At 39.9% G+C, this 21308-nt stretch overlaps 1 protein-coding gene across 6 annotated transcripts in view; it reads right to left on the reverse strand.

Moving 5' to 3' along the window:
* gulp1b (GULP PTB domain containing engulfment adaptor 1b) overlaps nucleotides 1-21308 on the reverse strand; it is a 317776-nt gene that overhangs the window by 107949 nt on the left and 188519 nt on the right. For all 6 annotated transcript variants that reach the window (XM_055637822.1, XM_055637816.1, XM_055637817.1 and 3 more), the window contains one exon: nucleotides 19101-19175. In XM_055637822.1, coding sequence (XP_055493797.1) covers nucleotides 19101-19128 — 28 coding nt within the window. In that variant the 5' untranslated portion in view covers nucleotides 19129-19175. The remainder of the gene's footprint in view (nucleotides 1-19100; nucleotides 19176-21308) is intronic.

Here is a 21308-nt window from a genome sequence, read left to right on the forward strand (position 1 = left end):
TCATGCAACAATTTAATAGTCAATAAATGACCAACAACCCGACAAGTTGCCAGAGTAATTGGAATAATTGTAGCAGCAATTCCATCTACACAATTCGGACCTTTGCACTATCAAAATCTACAAAGAGCAAAGGTACATGCACTGCATCGATGTTCGGGTCATTATGACCGAAATATGTATTTACCCACTGAAGCTATGTCAGAACTACAGTGGTGGGCAGACAATGTTCGGCACAGTTTCAGTCCCATTATCATCACTAATCCTAACTTAGTTATCAAAACAGATAATAATAATAATAATAATAATAATAATAATTTTATTTATAGAGCACTTTAAAAACAAACATAGCTGCAACAAAGTGCTGTACATCACTAATCATTGACAAAAAAGTTAATACACACCAAAAATAACAATCAAAAGAAATAGTAGGAAAAGACATGTAAAATAAAGAAACATCAAAAACACCACAAACAGAAGCAAAGCCTCAGGCATGGTCAAAAGCCAAGGAGTACAAATGCGTTTTAACACTGGATTTGAAGATGGACAGTGAGGGGGCCTGTCTGATGTGCAACGGCAGGGTGTTCCAGAGTGCTGGAGCAGCAACAGAGAAGGCTCTATCCCCTCTGAGCCTCCGACTAGACCTCGGTACCTCCAGGAGCAGCTGACCAGCTGACCTGAGGGACCGGGCAGGAGCGTATGGGTGGAGCAGCTCAGAGAGGTAAGGCAGGGCGAGCCCATTCAGAGATTTAAAAACAAATAACAGTATCTTAAAATGAACCCGAAAGTGCACCGGGAGCCAGTGTAGGGAGGCCAGAATTGGCGATATGTGCTCCCTCTTTCGAGTCCCTGTTAAAAGGCGAGCAGCAGCATCCTGAACCAACTGGAGGCGAGCCAGTGAAGAACGAGCAACACCAAAATAGAGCGCGTTACAGTAATCCAGCCTAGATGTAATAAAGGCATGGATTACTGTCTCAAAATGCTGCCGCTCGAGAATGGGCTTCACCTTCGCCAGCTTCCTTAGGTGAAAGAAGCTGGACTTAACCACCGTGCATATTTGGCAATCTAATTTAAAGTCGCTGTCCATCCTAAAACCCAGGTTCACAACTGTTGGCTTCACGTACCTTGACAATGGACCTAAATCAACAAATGGAGGTTCACGGCAGCCATTGGGATCAAATAAAATCACCTCTGTCTTCTTTTCATTAAATCCAAGAAAGTTTAGGGCCAACCAGGACTTAATGTCATCAAGACAAGACAGAAGCAATTTTACAGAAAAGGCATCTTCCCCCCTCAGCGGCAAATAAAGCTGGGTATCATCTGCATAATATCATCAGTGCTTTAGGCTGGGGAGCAACTAACTCTATATCCAGCACAGGTGGCAGATGGACTAATTCTGAGTCATCGTTACTACACTCACTGGGCATCAACTATTTGGAAATGCTGGCCGCCTACTATGGGTTAAAAGCATATGCATCTAAAATGCAGCACGTGCATGTTAGGTTACAGATCGATAATACTACAGTGGTGGCTTACGTTAACCACATGGGTGGCATAAAATCATTATCATGCGACAAATTGGTCAATGCAATCTGGCTATGGTGTGTCAAAAGACATATTTGGTTATCAGCTGCCTATCTACCAGGTAAGCTAAATACAGTGGCAGACACCAGGTCACGAAAATTCAATGATAACATCGAATGGATGTTAGATCCAAAAATCGTTGCGAAAATTATTAAGCAATATGGAATGCCAGATATCGATTTGTTTGCATCTAGATTGAATCACCAGTTACCTATGTATGTGGCTTGGGAACCAGACCCAGAGGCAGCAGCGGTAGATGCTTTCACGCTGGATTGGGGAAATTTCTTCTTCTATGCTTTCCCTCCCTTCTGCCTCTGATGAGTCGAGTACTCCGGAAAATTCAGACTGACTCTGCTTCTGGAATTTTGGTCGTACCCGACTGGCCTACCCAACGATGGTTCCCAGTCCTTCACGACATGGTGGTCGAGTCACCAATGGTTTTCCAAAGTAACCCACAACTGCTGACTCACCCAGTATCCGGCATGAGTCACCCATGTCATCAATATATTAAACTCCTGGCTTGTAGGTTCTAAACAGACCTTACCAGGGACTGGGGCTATCAGAAAGAACAATCACCACCATGTCGGCAGCCCTGCGGAATTCCACAAAGAAGCAGTACCTGACGTACGTCAAAAAATGGGAGAAATACTGCTTGGACGCAGGGACAACGTATGACACAGCCACAATCAACGACGTGTTGGAGTTCCTGGCCCACTTACACCATGATGAGAAGATGAGCTACAGTGCCGTGAATGCAGCACGAAGCGCCCTGTCTGCTTATCTTAAACCAGCAGGACACCAGAGCATAGGGTCCCATCCACTGGCGATAAAACTCCTAAAGGGTATTTATAACAACAAACCCCCAACACCCAGGTATACCCATGTATGGGATATTAGTGTGGTGTTATCACATCTCAGAGGATGGCCACCAGCTGGATCTCTCAGTCTAGAGGAATCTACTCTAAAAACACTTATGCTCATGGCTCTCGTATCAGCGCAAAGGGTCCAGTCATTACACAAGCTACGACTGGACAACATGGTAACTACCCCAGACTGCATCACGTTTGTTATTCCAGATCTGGTAAAACAAAGCAGGCCAGGTATGCCCAACTCACCGATAATAATCCGGGCCTACCCACCAGAACCAAGGCTATGTGTTGTGACCCATCTCCAGAACTATGTAGATACAACCCAAAAACTTAGAGGGAGTGAAAAAGCCTTATGGGTCAGCCACAGAAAACCTTTTGGACGGGTAACTAGCCAAACCATTTTAAGGTGGCTAAAGCAGGTGCTGAAAGCTGCGGGAATTGATACTAACGTTTTTAAATCCCATTCCACCAGGGCAGCATCAACATCAGCGGCGGAATGCATGGACGTCCCAATAGACCACATCCTAAATATGGCAGGATGGTCGAGGGAGTCGACATTCAGTAAATTTTATAATAAACAGCTGATGAAACCAGACCTGTTTGCAGAGAAAATTTTACAAACTGCAAATCTTTAATTTAAGCCCGGGGGAGCATTTTTGAATTTTTGTTATTGTTAATAAACACTTTTTGTTTTTAAAAACAAACAGATTATTTGGTCATTAAGATACCACTTCCTCCCTCAAGAACTTCGGAAGCGAGTGATATAAAGCTGTTACACGGTTTGAAATCACAGACCTTTGAAATCTTCACGTAGTCACTCACGTGACTCCGAAGTAAAATAGTAAGATTAAACGAGTACTTACCAGTACGAAGTTTGATCTGTATTTTATGAGGAGTTACGATGAGGGATTACGTGCCTTCCGCTCCCACCCTCATTATATGGATCAAATTAGTAAACTGATGTCTCCTTAATCTTTACTATCTTCACTTCAAATATTGTGTCTATCTGCGATTCCACACCGCTGCTTGGAAGTATGCCGCGCCTGCGCACTGGGTGGGTTCTTCACTTAATCCCTCATCGTAACTCCTCATAAAATACAGATCAAACTTCGTACTGGTAAGTACTCGTTTAATCTTACTATTCTCTCTCACAGACTCATAGAGCGATACAGTGTGGAAACAGGCCCTTTGGTGCAACTTGCCCACACCGACCAACATGTCGCAGCTACACTAGTCCAACCTGCCTGTGCTTGGTCCATATCTCTCCCAACCCATCCTTTCCATGTCTCTCTCCACAGATGCTGCCTGATCAGCTGAGTATTTTCAGCACTGTAGGAATATGTTGAACAACCTCGCTTATTAGTTGGTCTGAAAACATGGTTGGATAAAAGTATGATTATGATTGATTTACTCCTTTTGATACTAGGGTATACACTAAATCTGTGGATAAATACATGTGAATGCAATATGACCTTTTCTCTACTGTACACACTACACATGCATACCAGCACACAGGAGGAAATAAAACATGGGCTCAGCGTAGATTGGTGGAATCTCTCTTGTAGCCAGAATCAAAACATGCAGTGTTTCTGACCTTGGTTTCATGAAGTGGAAGTTCAGGAAGAGGAGAGAGAAGAAAATCAGCACTTGCACCATCTGTCTGTTGGATAGTAATCCCAATACTTGAATAATGCTTCAAAGATGTCAGGCGAAAACTGAGATTTTACTTGTCTGCCTCTAAAACTAAAACAACTATAAAATGCAAACTGTCTTAACGCAATGATGTTCATGTCAATTTACAGTAATGCATTTGTTGATGTAGGTACACTGTTATACTGTGTACTGCAGAGCACTGATATTTTTTGATGCTCATAGTTTTTAGTTGTCTTTAGTTTACTACTGTCACATGTACTGAGGTACAGTGAAAAGCTTTTTTGTTGTGTGCTATCCAGTCAATGAAAGGAATATACGTGATTACAATCAAGCCGTCCCTCAACAATGTACAGATCCCTGTGAACATCAGTACACCAACCAAACACATCAACTGGTGTCCCCTTATATACTCTTCCAGTCACATCTTCATATAGTCGTGCAATTGGACAACATGGAAACAGGGCATTTGGCCCAACTTGTCCATGCTGATCAGCGGGCACCTTTCCATATTAATCCCATTGCTCAGCACTTGGTTGGTAGCCCACTATGCCTAACTGGTTCAAGAGTTAATCTTCAACCCAGCCATCGAGCTTCGACTGCTCTCTCAGACTCTGTGTTGCAGGTACATATCACTCTGGGTGAAGGCAGCCTCCATCATACCATTCAAAATCTCTTCCTTCTTACCCAAAGCCAATGTCCTCCAGATTTCTGCAATAATACCTATCTATATCCCTCATACCTTTTTTATACACCTTAATCTAACCCCCTCTCCTCTTCCTCTCCAGGAAGAATCGATCCAGCTGCTCCAGTTTCTCCTTTGTCTGAATTGCTCCATCCGACACAGCATCCAACCGAAGCTTCTCTACTCACTCTTCATCAGATTAGTCAAACATGATTTTATTTTTATAAACCCATGTTGGCTCTGCTCAATCTTATTATTTGAGGTGTTCTTTATTGCATGCTTTGTTTTTTGATTCCATCAATTTTCATTCCACTGACATTCAACTGTAAGGTTAATAATTAGTGGGGTTTTTTCTTTAGTTTAGTTTAGTTTAGAGATACAGCATGGAAACAGGCCCTTTTGCCCCATCGAGTCCGCGTTGACCAGTGATCAACGCACATTAGCAGTACCCTACACACACACTAGGGACAATTTCACATTTACACCAAGCCAATTAACCCACAGTCCTGTTCGTCTTTGGAGTGTAAGAGGAAACCGAAGATCTAGGAGAAAACACATGCCAGACCTCGGGGAAAATCCACTTTCTGAAATAATGGTGTCACAATTGTTACTTTCTAATCCAGAGGAATAATTCCAGAATTCTCCAAATTCTGGAAGATGACCACATATCAAATATACAAAGAAACATAAAAAATTTGTGCAGTAGTAGGTCATTCGACCCTTCAATACGATCATGGCTGATTATCCAAAATCAGTATCCCATTCCTGCTTTTTCCCCATATCCCTTGATTCCATTAGCCCTAAGAGCTAAATTTAACTCTCTCTTTAAAACATCCAGTGAATTGGCCTCCACTGCCTTCCGCAGCAGAGAATTTCATAGATTCACAACTCTCTGGGTGAAAAATTCCACACATTCACAACTCTCTGGGTGAAAATACAAAGCCACCTCCTTAAAAACTCTGGGCTATAAATGATCAGATGCTCGTTATTTCAGGCTCAGCAACATTTCTCGTGAAATTTTTGTCTGATATTAACTCATTCACTTCCTCATTCCCACTGGATCCTTGTCTCCCTTGTCCGTGCATCTTTTGGAAAGACAGATGCAAAGTAATTGGTTTAAATTCGCTGGTTTGTTTAATTATTCACCATAATTAAGGCTTATTTTTCTTTTGGGTTACTGTGCCATAATATATTTGGGGGGGGGAAATTGTGTGGTTTTTAAAATTAATTGATGAGGCTGAACCAGTATTTAATTGTCCATACCCAGTTGCAAACCACCCTCGCTGCAGTCCTCGAGATGTGGATATACGTCCAATGGTGTTAGGAAATTGTTCCAGGATTTTGACCTAGTGATGGAGGAATGGCAATACATTTCCACAAGAGGATGGTCTATGGCTTTGAGGGCAACTACCAGCTGGAGGTGATCCGATACTTTTGCTGCCCTTGTCTTTCTAGCTGGTAGAAGTCATGGGTTTGGATGGCAATGTCTAAAGCATTCTGTGGACGATACAAACAGCTACCACTGCGCATCAGTCTGCAATGGGGTAGAGATTAAATGGATTGTACTCTATCTAACGGAAAGACCATTCAGAAGCCTGATTATAAAGAGATGAAGCTGCTCCAGAGTCTGGTCATGCACACTTTCAAGCTTCTATACCTTCCGCCAGACAGCAAGAGGATGTAGCAGCAGGGAAAATGAGGAATGATCAAGGTGGGACAACAGAACTAATGACTATTTTGATTTATTTGGGTGATGTATTCGTAATTTAATTTAAAAATCAGCAAGCTCCCCACAGCAAGAAGTCTGCAAATGTTGTAAAAACAAAGTGACTGATCTTTATACTCTACTTCATTCCTTTCACAGATTTTAATGGATTTTTTTTGTGAGCACAATGAATGGATGCTTTTACATTTTCCCACAGAAACAAAATTCTTTTGGTTTGGCAAGAAATAAAGTTCGCAAGTCAGCAACATTTCAGCGAACTTTAAAAAAAGAGGAGAGTGTGGCAGTATTTTTGTTTCTTTGGGTGCTATGCCAATAGAAGTGCGTATCGGACCAAACATTGTTTTGTTTGAAATAAAGGACAGGATGCGGACAGGATTTAGTTTGCTCATTTTGCCTTGCCAAGAAGAATTTCAGCTATTTTTCAATCCCTCACTTGGAGCCACAAACCAGGTGACTTTCAATTTGTTTCTGAAGTAAACAGCAACAATTCTGTGGCATACGACCTGTGGGATGCTTTCAGGACAAATACTTCCCAGGGTTTGAGCGGCTTAAGGCCTGCTGGGGACTTGGTAAAACAGATTCCTAAATGCGAAAATCAGATGGGAATTAGAGTGTTCAATAGGAAATAAGGCAGAGTAACCAATATATTGTACACAACAAGTAGTTAACACATTTAAATGTGGGTCACCTTCATTGTCAACCCAATTTTCCAATCTGTCAGGATTGGAACAAGCTGCCAGAGGAGGTAGTTGAGGCTGGGACTATGCCAATGTTTAAGAAACAGTTAGACAGGTACATAGATAGGACAGGTTTGGAGGGACATGGACCCAGCGAGGGCAGGTGGAACTCATGTAGCTGGAACATGTTGGCTGGTGTGGGCAAGTTGGGTCAAAGGGCCAGTTTCCACACTGTATCATTCTATGACTCGACCTTAACTGAACCAATTTCCCATTGAAATAAGGGACATTTTGTTTGAAACAGCCTAATAGCAGCTGTCCAACTCCTCTGCCCAGTCAAAAGCTGGGGATGGGACCTCACCAGCTGCCAATGACAATGGGTGGGGTCAGAGTTTGTAACTCATCATACAGCATTCCTCCAGCATTTTCCAGAATACCATGCCATGCAAATTGTTCAAAAAAAAGCAAGGTTAATTTTATATTTTCATTTTCAGTCAGAGAGGAGACCACAGTGTTCTCTGCCCACTGTGGCATCTGGGCCATCTCATCCTTTCTGACAAATAATTCAACTGTCCCCATGGAAGTAAGGGTCCTTTTGTTTGAAACAGCCTGTCCGCAACCCGAGTTGGGTTATTCAATAATTAATTAAACATGTCATGTCATTTATACGTAGAAATTAGTCGATGTTGCATCACGTTCCACCTCAAAAGTAGGTGCCATGCATAAACAATGTGAGGGTCTGTACTCAACTAGTTCCATTGTTAAAAGCAACAGGACAGTTATTCCCATTAGACTTCAGAAATTTTAGTTAATGAGGTGGCATGTAACTTGCTGTACAACCTGTTCACTTAGATTTGCTTTCAATAAGTAGTGAACGATTAGTCGAATGATTTTTGTGGTCCTCAACTGATAGAAACAATGTGGAGCTGAGAGGCACCCAAGCGATTTCAAAGACCAAAACTGCCTCAGTTCCAAGAGCTTCACTTTTTGGTGGTCCAATTTAAACCTTCTCTGCGAACCTATAGGACAGGGATGCAGCATAAAGAGGGATAATAGACATGCACACAGTAAAATGCTCAGCTAGTCAATGATAAACAGCTGGGAAGCAGCAACAAAGCTAAAAGACTTTCAGATTTAGTGCACTTGGTGGATGAGGTGAGCTGCAATCTCATTAAATGTAACTATGGTTACATTTAATGAGATGGTTTACTTTAGACTTTAGAGATGCAGCGTGTAAACGTGTCCTCCAGCCCACCGAGTCCGTACCCTCCAGTAATCACCCCATACAATAACAATATTGTACTAGCACTATCCTACTAACACTATCACACCAGGGACAATTTACTGAAGTCAAATTAACCTACAAATGGGTACGTCCCTGGAGTGTATGAGAAAATTTTGGAGCAACCGCTGAAAACATGTTGTCACAGGGAGAAACGCTATACAGACAGCACCCATAGTCAGAATTGAACCCCAGTCTATAGCACTCTTAGGGCAACTCTACCACTGCGCCAATGTTTAAGAAACATTTAAAACAGGTACATAGATAGGACAGGGTTGGAGGGACATGGACCAGCGAGGGCAGGTGGAACTCATGTAGCTGGAACATGTTGGCTGGTGTGGGCAAGTTGGGTCAAAGGGCCAGTTTCCACACTGTATCATTCTATGACTCGACCTTAACTGAACCAATTTCCCATTGAAATAAGGGACATTTTGTTTGAAACAGCCTAATAGCAGCTGTCCAACTCCTCTGCCCAGTCAAAAGCTGGGGATGGGACCTCACCAGCTGCCAATGACAATGGGTGGGGTCAGAGTTTGTAACTCATCATACAGCATTCCTCCAGCATTTTCCAGAATACCATGCCATGCAAATTGTTCAAAAAAAGCAAGGTTCATTTTATATTTTCATTTTCAGTCAGAGAGGAGACCACAGTGTTCTCTGCCCACTGTGCCATCCGGGCCATCTCATCCTTTCTGACAAATAATTCAACCGTTCCCCATGGAAGTAAGGGTCCTTTTGTTTGAAACAGCCTGTCCGCAACCCGAGTTGGGTTATTCAATAATTAATTAAAAATGTCATGTCATTTATGCGTAGAAATTAGTCGATGTTGCACCTCAAAAGTAGGTGCCATGCATAAACAATGTGAGGGTCTGTACTCAACTAGTTCCATTGTTAAAAGCAACAGGACAGTTATTCCCATTAGACTTCAGAAATTTTAGTTAATGAGGTGGCATGTAACTTGCTGTACAACCTGTTCACTTAGATTTGCTTTCAATAAGTAGTGAACGATTAGTCGAATGATTTTTGTGGTCCTCAACTGATAGAAACAATGTGGAGCTGAGAGGCACCCAAGCGATTTCAAAGACCAAAACTGCCTCAGTTCCAAGAGCTTCACTTTTTGGTGGTCCAATTTAAACCTTCTCTGCGAACCTATAGGACAGGGATGCAGCATAAAGAGGGATAATAGACATGCACACAGTAAAATGCTCAGCTAGTCAATGATAAACAGCTGGGAAGCAGCAACAAAGCTAAAAGACTTTCAGATTTAGTGCACTTGGTGGATGAGGTGAGCTGCAATCTCATTAAATGTAACTATGGTTACATTTAATGAGATGGTTTACTTTAGACTTTAGAGATGCAGCGTGTAAACGTGTCCTCCAGCCCACCGAGTCCGTACCCTCCAGTAATCACCCCATACAATAACAATATTGTACTAGCACTATCCTACTAACACTATCACACCAGGCACAATTTACTGAAGCCAAATTAACCTACAAATCTGTACGTCCCTGGAGTGTATGAGAAAACTGGAGCAACCGCTGAAAACCCATACGGAGAAACGCTATACAGACAGCACCCATAGTCAGAATTGAACCCCAGTCTATAGCACTCTTAGGTAGCAACTCTACCACTGCGCCACTCTGCCGCCCTAGTTATGTAGGTGACATTTAAAATTCATAGTTAAACTATCAGAATTAATTTATGTGTGCCTCAAAAAAGGTAGAAAAATAAATAATATTTTCATATGAATGGTATGTACATGGGAAAGTATTACATTTACAATTGAACTGATCCAAAAAACAACTAAAATTGGATTATGATGATATCAAAAATAGTACATTCGGTGAGGAAGAAATTTGAGATTGCTTTTATGATACATCTCATCAACCAATCCAACAAAAATAAACACCATATCCCATTAAACATTCTAGTAACAAGTTTGAAATTATTTGCAATGCTCAATTTAAGTAAATAAATATAAACTATATAAAAAGCATTCAATAAATTTAAGGCAGTAAACTGAATTGATGCTGACAACAGTAAAAATAGCACCAAAAAACAGCATATTGTAATAATTTGACCCATAAACTACAAAAATATTAATTGGGACATTAAATTTCTTGAAAATATGAACTGTAAAACGTCAAGGCCTTTGGAAAAAATGTTTGTTCATAAAAGCAAAGAGAAAATATGACAGATTAGACACAGAAAATTAGGGTAAGGGTATATGAATGCAATGGTCAACAACTGCACCAACTTGGCATAAAGCACTGATGAATGCAGAGTTACAACACAAAGATTAGATCATGGTTAGTGTGGCAGTCTTAAATTGGTTTGACGTCAGGAATAGTAAAAATCATCTGAACATTTATCAGGGACGCAATTCAAAATAAAATCAATAAAAAGATAAATGAACAACATTGACTAAACTGAAGAGAGTAGCATTACAATTCATTTGGCTTTGAGAAAAGACTAATAAGCAGATAAGTAAATTGTTTCCCATTTATCACATTATTGTAAGTAAATAAATATTTTAATGGAATATGCAACGGCAGCTCTGCCATCTGTTTGAGTATTTTAATGTTCTGAACATTATGAAATATACACAAGATATCATTAACATATATTTTATCTAATATAACACAAATTAAAGGAATTAAATCCAGGATTAACTCTGTCTTTTCCTCCAAAGTTGCTGTGCACAACTCCTTCAGAACCTAATACTTGCAGTTCCTTCTTAAACACTTGTATTTCTCAGTTCCTAGTTTAAAAACAAAATATATTTGACTGACATGATCATTTAAAATATCTTGAAGAAATAAAAAAAAGCACAAATTTACTTTCCACTCCAATGTTTCCTTCTCTCAAGTTTCATTACTGCACACATTGACTGCATTAATTTTGCATAATATATACAGTAAGCATATTTGCTTTTAATTGTGATTGAGAACACTTTGTCCTTTTGTTTTACACAAAATAAAAACCAAAGAATAATTGCTCTATGGGGGTTCTCATTGTCAGTCAACATGCCATATAATGGACAGTTGTGATATCTTGTTTAATGAAAATGCTATCTATTCCAATTATCTGCAAGAAATGTGTATGTTTTAACCCACCTGCAGGCAAATTATTTTCAATACAGACCAGTTATAACTAAGATATTACTTTGTCAGCTGATGAATTTCTTAATCATTAATGCAAACAGTAGTTCATTCATATCCATAATGATCCTAGGATCCAGTGAGATGGTCTAGACTAGGACTGCTTGGAAAATATCTATAATGGTGGTGCTTAGAGAAGATTTACAATAGCCGAGGTTGGCTGGCATTTTATTACTTTTTGGAAGCATGCCCAACATTTCACAAACAAGGCAGCGTCGATGCTCTTCGAATCTGTGATTGCGAGAAGACTACGGCACTGGAATGTGTGGGAGATTGATGGCTTATCCAGCAGTAACGCTGTCATTGGAGACAACTGTTTCTCAACACAAGAAAGTGTTCCATAATTCGGCAGTGGCAACATAAGAGAAGTGGGAAACATTGGGTAAGATGATGTAGTAGGGGAGCAATGGGATGAGAGAGGGAGTAATGTCAGGCTGAGGCTAGCAATACATGCCGTAAGCTCGGTCCAAGGTGTGCACAGTGAGCTTTTGAACAAGCAAACATTGCTCTCTATTGCTATTCTACCTTTGGCACCTTTCCCTGGGGAGGTTCTGTTCCTTCACGCTTTTGCATTCTTCGCCGCCATTTGCAGCTACACAGTTACCTCAAATTATTTGTTTCACTATTACATTAATGAGGCATTACATTGTATGAAACCACAACTTTCCACAGCCACGAGACTTACTTATGCCACTTAATCTTTAGAAAAAAAATTCCAAGAGTCCTTCACTCAGTCTTTCTCATATGAGAAATAATGCAAATTTCAATTTTATTTCTCGAATCTAAAACGGCAGGCTGAGTGTTCTGTCGATGTTGAAAATACATGTGCCGTTGAATGTATGCATTCAACAGCACAGATTACAACTTACTGTCCAGAAATAAAAATAAATAATCAATCCCATGATTAAATGGTAGTGTTTCCACATATCTTTTACATTACGTATATACACAGAGAAAAGATGCTAAACATGACCATCTTATTTGATTTAAATCATGAAAATGCCACTGAATTATGTACTGAGCAAAATCAGTTTTAAAAAATAAATAGTAAAAATGCTACAACTATATAGCAGAATTTTTTCTCAAATTAAAGAAAAACTGCATTGGAATAGTACAGCAAGATGTGTACATGGGCCTTGTCTGAATTGAACTAGCATGTTTCTATAAAAGGAAGACAAATGGAAAGAACAGTTATCCTTTTACTTTGATTTGAATCTTTCTGACACCGTCCAAAATTTTGAAAACAGCAAATGTTCAGACAGCTGTTGTGCCCGTTTAACTATTCTGCTGCAAAAATAACCGCACTTCAGGGAAAGACTACATCCTTAAAATTAAAGACAATTCTGTGTACTACCTGTCGTAGTGCAAACTTTAATGTTTAATGATTTTGCTTCCCTCAGTCCTCATCTCTGACAATGTTAATGGAACTGACGTGTGCTTTAAGCAATTCACTTATTTGATCATATTTTAATGTCCAGTTCTCCTGACAGTTCATTTGGGACAACTATTTCCAATAACCTCAAATAGCTTCTCTTTGCGAGCTTTGATGCCAACAGTTTCTCTTTTTATTTGCAGCTGATCTCTTACCAGTCTTAAATATTTTCAAAGAGCTAGACACCTATCCACTTCAAAGCATTTTTAAAGCATTAAAATTCACAAACGCTCTGAAAGTGAGAGAAACTAATTTCTACTTCAAATTACAGCAACCCATAATGCACACAATGAAGTCATGCAAACTGCTTATACTCAAAAGATTCCAGTCACCTGCCCTGGAGAAAAGTGTCCAGCCTTTTAAAATAAGCTGAGGGCTCAAAATGACAAGGTTTAGGGTCTTCACTAAAAAGAAAACAAAAATAATGAACATTAATCACATTAAAAATGTGTTATTTTTCAAAAATAATTTGAGCATTTGAATTTTATTGAGAGAACCATGCATTTCCAATTTTATTCTCTTTTATGTTCTGAGATTTTCATTACTATCATTTATCTTTATTCTTTGCACTTAAAATAAAAATGCTCAGCTTGCTTTAATCTTTTCATCTAACTTTGAATTCCATGTCCCCTACTTTAATCCAGCTCCCTCATAATAGCAAATCACTTAAAATTATTTCACAAAAGCCAACATTAATGGGTAATGGGTTAAAGGATAAGAAATGAGGAATATGCAAATTAAACTGATTATTAATAATAAGAAATAATTAGGGCCCCAAAAGAGTTTCTATCAAAGGGCAAGTATTCCGACTACATTGTTTCACCGGAGAGCCACCTCTCGTTTATCCAACGTTGGCAGTCAAAAGCAGTACTGGTCTGCAATCTTTGACAACTCTAGGAGGATCAATGATCACACACCAAAAACATGTGCCAGGACAGACCACATGACTGAGTCTGAAGAAGGGTCTCGACCTGAAACGTCACCTATTCTTTCTCTCCAGAGATGCTGCCTGTCCCGCTGAGTTACTCCAGCATTTTATGTCTATCTTTGTGACCTTCCCAAGTATTGATTGTGGTTACCATGTAATGGGAAGCAATGTAACAAATCCCTACACTGCTAATCTCAATTATTAATTGCTCATTTTTGGTCATAGGCAGTTTGGCTTAAGGTGGAGGGGAAATATTTAAAAGAGATTCAAGGACACATTTGTTGACACAAAACATGATGAATATATGGAATGAGCTGCTGGAGGTGCTAACAGAGGCAGATAAAATTACAAAATTTAAAAGACATTTGGACAGTTAAGTTTTAGAGGGATTTGGGTAGATAGACAGAAGACAGACACAGAAAGCTGGAGTAACTCAGCGGGCCAGGCAGCGTCTGAAGAAGGATTTCTACCCACATCATCTATTCCTTTTCTCCAGAGCTGCTGCCTGACTCGCTGAGTACTCCAGCTTTCTGTGTCCTCTTGGGTTTAAACCAGCATCTGTAGTTGCACTATAGAAAGCATTTTATCAAAATGCATCACAGCTTGATTTGGGAACAGATCCATCCTGGACCATTGGAAATTGCAGTGAATTGTGGATGCAGCCCAGACCATCACACAAACCAACCTCCCTTCTATTGATTACATTTATATCTCATGCTGACTCAGCAAGGCCAGCAGCTGACCCTGGGCACTCCCTCGTCTCCCCTCTCCCATCAGGCATAAGCTTTGGAAGTGTGAAAACGCACACCTCCAGATTCAGGGACAGTTTCTACCCAACTGTGATCAGACAACTAAACCATACTACCATAACCAGAGAGTAGTGCTGAACTACTATCTACCTATTTGGTGACCCTCAAACTATCCTTGATCGGACTTTTCTGGCTAAACGTTACTCCTATATCATGTATCTGTACACTGTAAATGGCTCTTTAGTAATTGTATTGTCTTTCTGCTGACTGGTTAGCCCACAATAAAAGCTTTTCACTGTACCTTGGTGCACGTGACAATAAACTAAACTAAACTAAACCACTGTGCAGAAAGACATTTCGGTGGGAATGGATGAATTGGGCCAAAGGGTCTGTTATCATGTTGTACAACTCTTATGAAGTTTTTGAGAAGTTTCTCTGTTGTTTTTATATTGGCAAGTGCCGGCGTTGGTGGTCTTGTGCTGGTGGTAGATGTGGGGAGAGGCATATATGGAGGTGGGAGAACAAGTCTGAGAAAATTCAAGATTTTCCACAGCAATCACTTGCGAGGATGGATATATTAAAATCAATATTCACAAAAATTATTTTCCTCTTTAAAATGTATCCTCTCAAACTGCATCCACAGCCTCCTGCCAAAACCTAGCAATACTTTCCTTCCCTGATTCCCTCCACTCTAACCCAGTTCCCCCAACAGCCATTTAGGCTTTTTCCACCTTAGTACACCTGAACCACTCAACACCTTCCCGCCTACTCCTAGAAGGAGCAGAAACCTCATTCTTCCTGGGATCAATGAAAGGGGTGCTCACCCACTGATACACAGACTATACTGATACAAGCAGTGAAGTAGCTGGCAACTTTGTGAATGACCTTCTTCAGCAATGAGTGGCCAGATGATATACTGCTTGCCAGTCCCCTTTGGAATTTTGCAAACTGGTCACCTTTGACCTGGTGGAATTGTACCAATATCAGCAGTTACTGTACATCACATAATCACTGGGTGGCTGCATTGGAAGAGCAGACCAGATTACTCAGAAAATATTGGCTTTGAAATAAACAAGCATATAATTAGAGGCAATTTCAACTGTAGATTATTCCCCGCAGGGAAATTATCTAATTTCTATTACTGCAGAATGAAGATACTGTAGATTGGAGCTGAAAACAGGTAGGAACAGATTGGAGAAAAATCAACATAGGATAATGATTGGAAATTCATCATCTGTACGCCAGAGGTACTTAATTTGCTAATTTACTGCATGCGTTCTTCATAAAGAATGATTTGAAAAGTTAGAGGGGCTAATAACAAACGATCCAACTGACCAATGGAGATGCCATCAGGACTGCCCGTGTTATAGTTGAGGAGGTGCTGGAGCTCTGAAGGTGTATGGTAGACAAATCTCCTGCTCTTGAACAGTTGGATCTCTGGTCATGGTGGAAAGAAATTGCAAGAGCCCTGGCTGAGATTTATGAATCTTTGTTAGACTGGAGGGTGGCTAATGTTGTGCCTCCATTTAAAGGCTGCAAAGGAAAACCTGGGAACTTTAGACTTTAGAGATACAGCATGGCAACGAACCCTTCGGCCCGCTGAGTCCGTGCCAATCAGCGATTACCCTGCACACTAGCACTATCCTACACACTGGAGACAATTTACAATTTACAGAGGTAAATTAACCAATTAACCTGTATGTTTTTGGAAGATGGGATAAAACCGGAGAACTCGGAGGAAAGCCACGTGGTCACAGGGAGAATGTACAAACTCCATACCGATGGCACCTATAGTCAGGATCAAACCTGGGTCTCTGAAGCTGTTAAGCAGCAACTTCACGGCAGCACCACAGAGCCACCCTGTAAACCTAACATCTTTTACCAGTAAGCCTAACATCTGTGGCAGGAGAGGAGGAGAGATTACTGGAGAGGATTCTGAGGGATAAGATATATCTTTATTTGGAAAGACAGGAATTGATTAGCATATGTTTGTGACATGGGGCCTTGTGTCTCATGAATTTCATTGTTTTTTTTGCAGTAAGCAAGAGTTTGATGATGACAGAACTGTAGACATCGTCTACATGAACTTCAGCAAAGCCTTTATTAAGGTTCCGCATGGTAGGCTTACTCTGAAAGGTTAGGCATGTGATTCAGGCACAGCTAGCTAACTGGTTAAAGAATTAACTTCATGGTAGGCTGTTTTTTTTAACTGGAGGCCTGTGACTCGTGGCGTGCTTCAGGGATCGGTGATGGTCCCATTTGTCATCCAGGTCAATGATTGTAATGAGAATGCACAAGACGAGTTTGCATATGGCCAAAGTAAGTGATATCATAGACAGTGAATGTGGTTATGAAGGGCGGCACGGTTGCGCAGCGGTAGAGCTGCTGCCTTAGTGCGCTTGCAGCGCCAGAGATCCGGGCTCAATCCTGATTATGAGTACTGTCCTTATGGAGTTTGTACGTTCTCCCCTTGACCGCGTAGGTATTATCCGAGATTGGTTTCCTCCCACACTACAAAGGCGTATAGGTTTGTAGGTTAATTGGCTTGGTGTAAGTGTAAATTGTCCCTGGAGTGTGTAGGGTAGTGTTAATGTGTGGGAATCGCTGGTAGGCGCGGACTTGGTGGGCCGAAGGGCCTGTTTCCGCACTGTATCTCGAAACTAAATTAAAATTACAGTGGGATGTTGATCAGCTGAGCAATATTCAGTTAATTGAGGTATTACATTTTGGGATGATAAATCAGAGCAGGACTTTCACATTGAATGATAGGACCTGGGAAGCGTAATAGCTCACAAGGATCTAAAAATACAAATATACAGTTCCCTGAAAGTGGTGTCACTGGCAGACAGTATGATGTAAAGGCTTTTGCTAAACTGGCCTTAATCAGCCAAAGAATCGAGTTTAGATGTTCGGACGTTTTGTTACCGTTGTACAGGAGGCTGCCCTGGGAGTATTGTGTTCTGTTTTGTTCACCCTGCTATAAGAAAGATGCCATTAAGCTGAAAAAAAAATGCAGAGAAGATTTATGAGGATGTTGCATGGACTCAAGGGCCTGGGGGGTTGGGCAGTCTAAAATATTATTCCGTTCAGTGCAGGAGGTTGAGGGATGATCTAAAAGAGGTGTATAAAATCATGAAAGGAATAGTTAGGTCGAATGTACAGAGTCTTTCTGATCCAGGTATGGGAATCAAATGATGAGAGGTCATCAGTTTAAGGTAAGGAGGGAAAGATTTAATAGGAACCCGAGGGGTAGGTTTTTCCACACAGTGGGTTACGGATAGATGGAAAGAGCTGCATGAGGCAGGTGCAACCACAACATTTAAAATGCATTTAAACAGTATATGGATAGGAAAGGTTTGAAGGGATACAAGCCAAATGCAGGAAAATGGAACCACCCTGATCAGCGTGGACAAGTTGGTCCGAAGAGTCTCTGTTTCCATACTATAATATACATGCAGCAATGTCATATGTATGATAGTCTAACCCACCATTGTTTAGAAACTGGAGCTCATTTATCAACAGCTGGCATGGTGCAAAGAGATAGGGATTTCAGTAGATCCTCAAAAATATATCCACCCACTAAACTCAAAATTATTTTAGAGCATAGCTAGTTACATAAGTAAATGCTGCACATTACATGAACACAGCACGAAGCTGCAATTAGCAAATGAGATAAACAGTCGTGTTAGTCAATTTTGGTCTTGTTGAATATGGGAGGACTGTTTGCCAGGATTGCAGTGGAATGTTCTACCCCTGAGATAGTCATCTGAGGCAGGAATGATGGGCTTAGTTTAGTAGCTCATTCTAAAAATGGCATTGGGACTGTACAGCATGGGACATCTTATGCTGAGGTGCCAGCTGAGATTGTGCATGCATGTTCAACTATGAAGTCTAATGAATCAACATAAGGTACCAAAGCACCATTTGCAAATGGGGAAAGAAAATACATACAATAGCTGCTATGGTATAGTACCTGACCACACAACTTGCAAGTCCAAAATGTATGGTAATAACCATTATTTAAATTTACCATGCGTCTCCTAAAATCTATCAAGATAAGCATTATGCCTTAAGAATAAAGATTTTCAAAATAGTATATTTCAAACTTGAATATACTATTTTTGTATTAAACTTTGAATAAAGTTTGAAATATACTATTTTCAAAATCTTTATTCTTAAGGCATAATACGTTTCTTGATAGATTTTATATTTGTTGAGATTACTTGAATAATCTAATTGTAGGAAGACAAGCTCGTTGTTTAAGATATTGGATTGGTGTTCACAGAAATTAATGCAACAGCCGAAAGCACATATATTACCTTGGCTGTCAAGTTGATGATACAAGAAAACATCCACCTACCTTTTTTTCTACTAAAAGCCCGGTTCATGTTGGTAAATGTTCAGCAGAAATATCAGTGGTGCTGAGTAGTTTTTTCTGAAAATAACAGATGAAACAAATTATTATGCAATCATTTTTCACCCCCCAGAACAATCCAGTAATTTAATCAAACACCAGTGTTAATTCAGTAATTTTCAACATCAAGCAGTGAGCAAAAGTTGTTTGTTGTAAGTCTTCATGTATGATATCAACAAATCTGAATTAAAGCTCAGGGATATCTTCCTACGGCAATCTCTCTTCAAATACATCCTCTCAGATAGCATTTGTATAAAAGGTTCTTAAACTGCTGAGCTACCAGTAATACATCTCGAAAGGTACAAATCATAACATTAATTGACATAACTTTGCAATGTAGAGATTAGAATTACTTAAAAATGCAGTTCAAAAGTTAATTAAGGTTACTCTGGAATAATTAATATTTTGCTAGATTCTAACAAGTTTTGAGCAGTATTATATTGCAGAATTAAACTTTTATAGGTTGATGGTTCTGCGCTGTACGGAAATAAAAATATCTGAAAAGTTATTTGCATAAAATAACTATTTTCTAAAAATTAACAAGGTAAATGCTTGAACATCAAAGTGAAGTTAAAATTTATCTGCTCTGGGTGAAGTTCATTGGAATTGCTAAAAGATTTAATGCGAGGCTATAATGAGGCAGAGTACATCATTATAACTCTCATTTCAATGCACTAACTAATTTTGAGCATTTAATGTTGCCATTAATTTCTCTTCTAAAGCCAAGAAGCCAGGATCTTATTAACCGCAGAGTTAATTTTCTGACTTAAAAACTCCCTTTGCTCTCTAGTTATACCTTCTGTGAGCTCGTCTTGGATACAAGAACCCCCTCTGGCTCCTTCAACTCCTTTGCCATTATAATACATACTCCAAAGACCATTAGCCTCCCAATAACCTCCTGGTTCACATCCTTACTAATATTGTTACGTTTCTTTTTCTTAAAACTTCTCATTCAAATATGGTATTAACACAATTCTTAAAGCTCTTGAAACCTCACTTCTTTCAAGCTCTTGGGAGAAGAAAAAAAACTTTCTTCAGTCCTACAAAAGGAGGTGTGAAACCTCTCAAATTCTCCTGTCCGCAGAATTCCATGTTGGAATCTAATTAATCATGTTTCTGGCTTTGTAACAGCTACGACACAAAGCCACAAAGGAAAAATCTATGTATTGTGATAAATCTAATCTATCATTTTTCATTCTTTTCGACCTAGTTTTGGAATTAATTTATCACACTATCTTCTCCAACCACCTCTCCATTGACATTAATCTGGCAACAGACCAATCTGACTTCCTGCAATCTCATCTACTCATTCTTAAACAGTAAATTACCTTAACAAGCCTGCACTGTAACTATTCGTGACTCATGTTCACTCCTATTTCTCATCTGTACACTGCCCATTGATGACAATAGACCTATTTCACTATCACAACTCAATAACTCTCCATTCTCACAAATGTCATCCTGTTGAATGAGCAGACGTTTCCTCCGACACACATTTTGGAAGACTGAAATGTTCAGGAATATTGTATTTATTCCTTGTCACAAACTATGCACTCTGGCAACCATTTGTGGCTCAGTCAGACTGTGCAAACACTTTGGTTGTATTTGATTCGGAGATGAACCCTGAAGAGTTCTGTTTATCACCAAAATGGCCAATTTTTATTTGTGTAACACGGCCAACTTGTGCCTCTGTCTTGACTCATTTACTGTTGAAACTACCATCTAGTTACCTTCAACAACCGCTCCTGGTTGATCCTACCTGCTGCAAGTTAAAGCTATCCAAAGCTCTGCATCACAGAGAGGAAGAGAACTATATAGTACAGAAACAGGGCCGTTAGCACAATGAGTCCTTGCTGATCATCAAGTAGTCATGTATACATTTACTGGCACCTGATTCACAGCCTTCTAATATTTTGGTGATTCAAGTGGTCATCCAGATACTTAAATGTTGTGAGAATCCTTGCCTTCGCAACCTACTTGCGTAGCGATGTTAACTGTTCACCAATCATACTTGCACTTGTTGATCTGGATTGACTCTATGTTAAGGAGTACATCAATTTTGAAATTGTTGTGGTCATTTTAAAAACTCTCAATTGCCTTGCCTCCTCTTCATCTTGGATCTTCTGACCAACCTGCAAAGACTTAATTTCTTCT

This window comes from Leucoraja erinacea, chromosome 7, assembly GCF_028641065.1.
Source record: "Leucoraja erinacea ecotype New England chromosome 7, Leri_hhj_1, whole genome shotgun sequence".
Lineage (NCBI taxonomy): Eukaryota > Metazoa > Chordata > Chondrichthyes > Rajiformes > Rajidae > Leucoraja > Leucoraja erinaceus.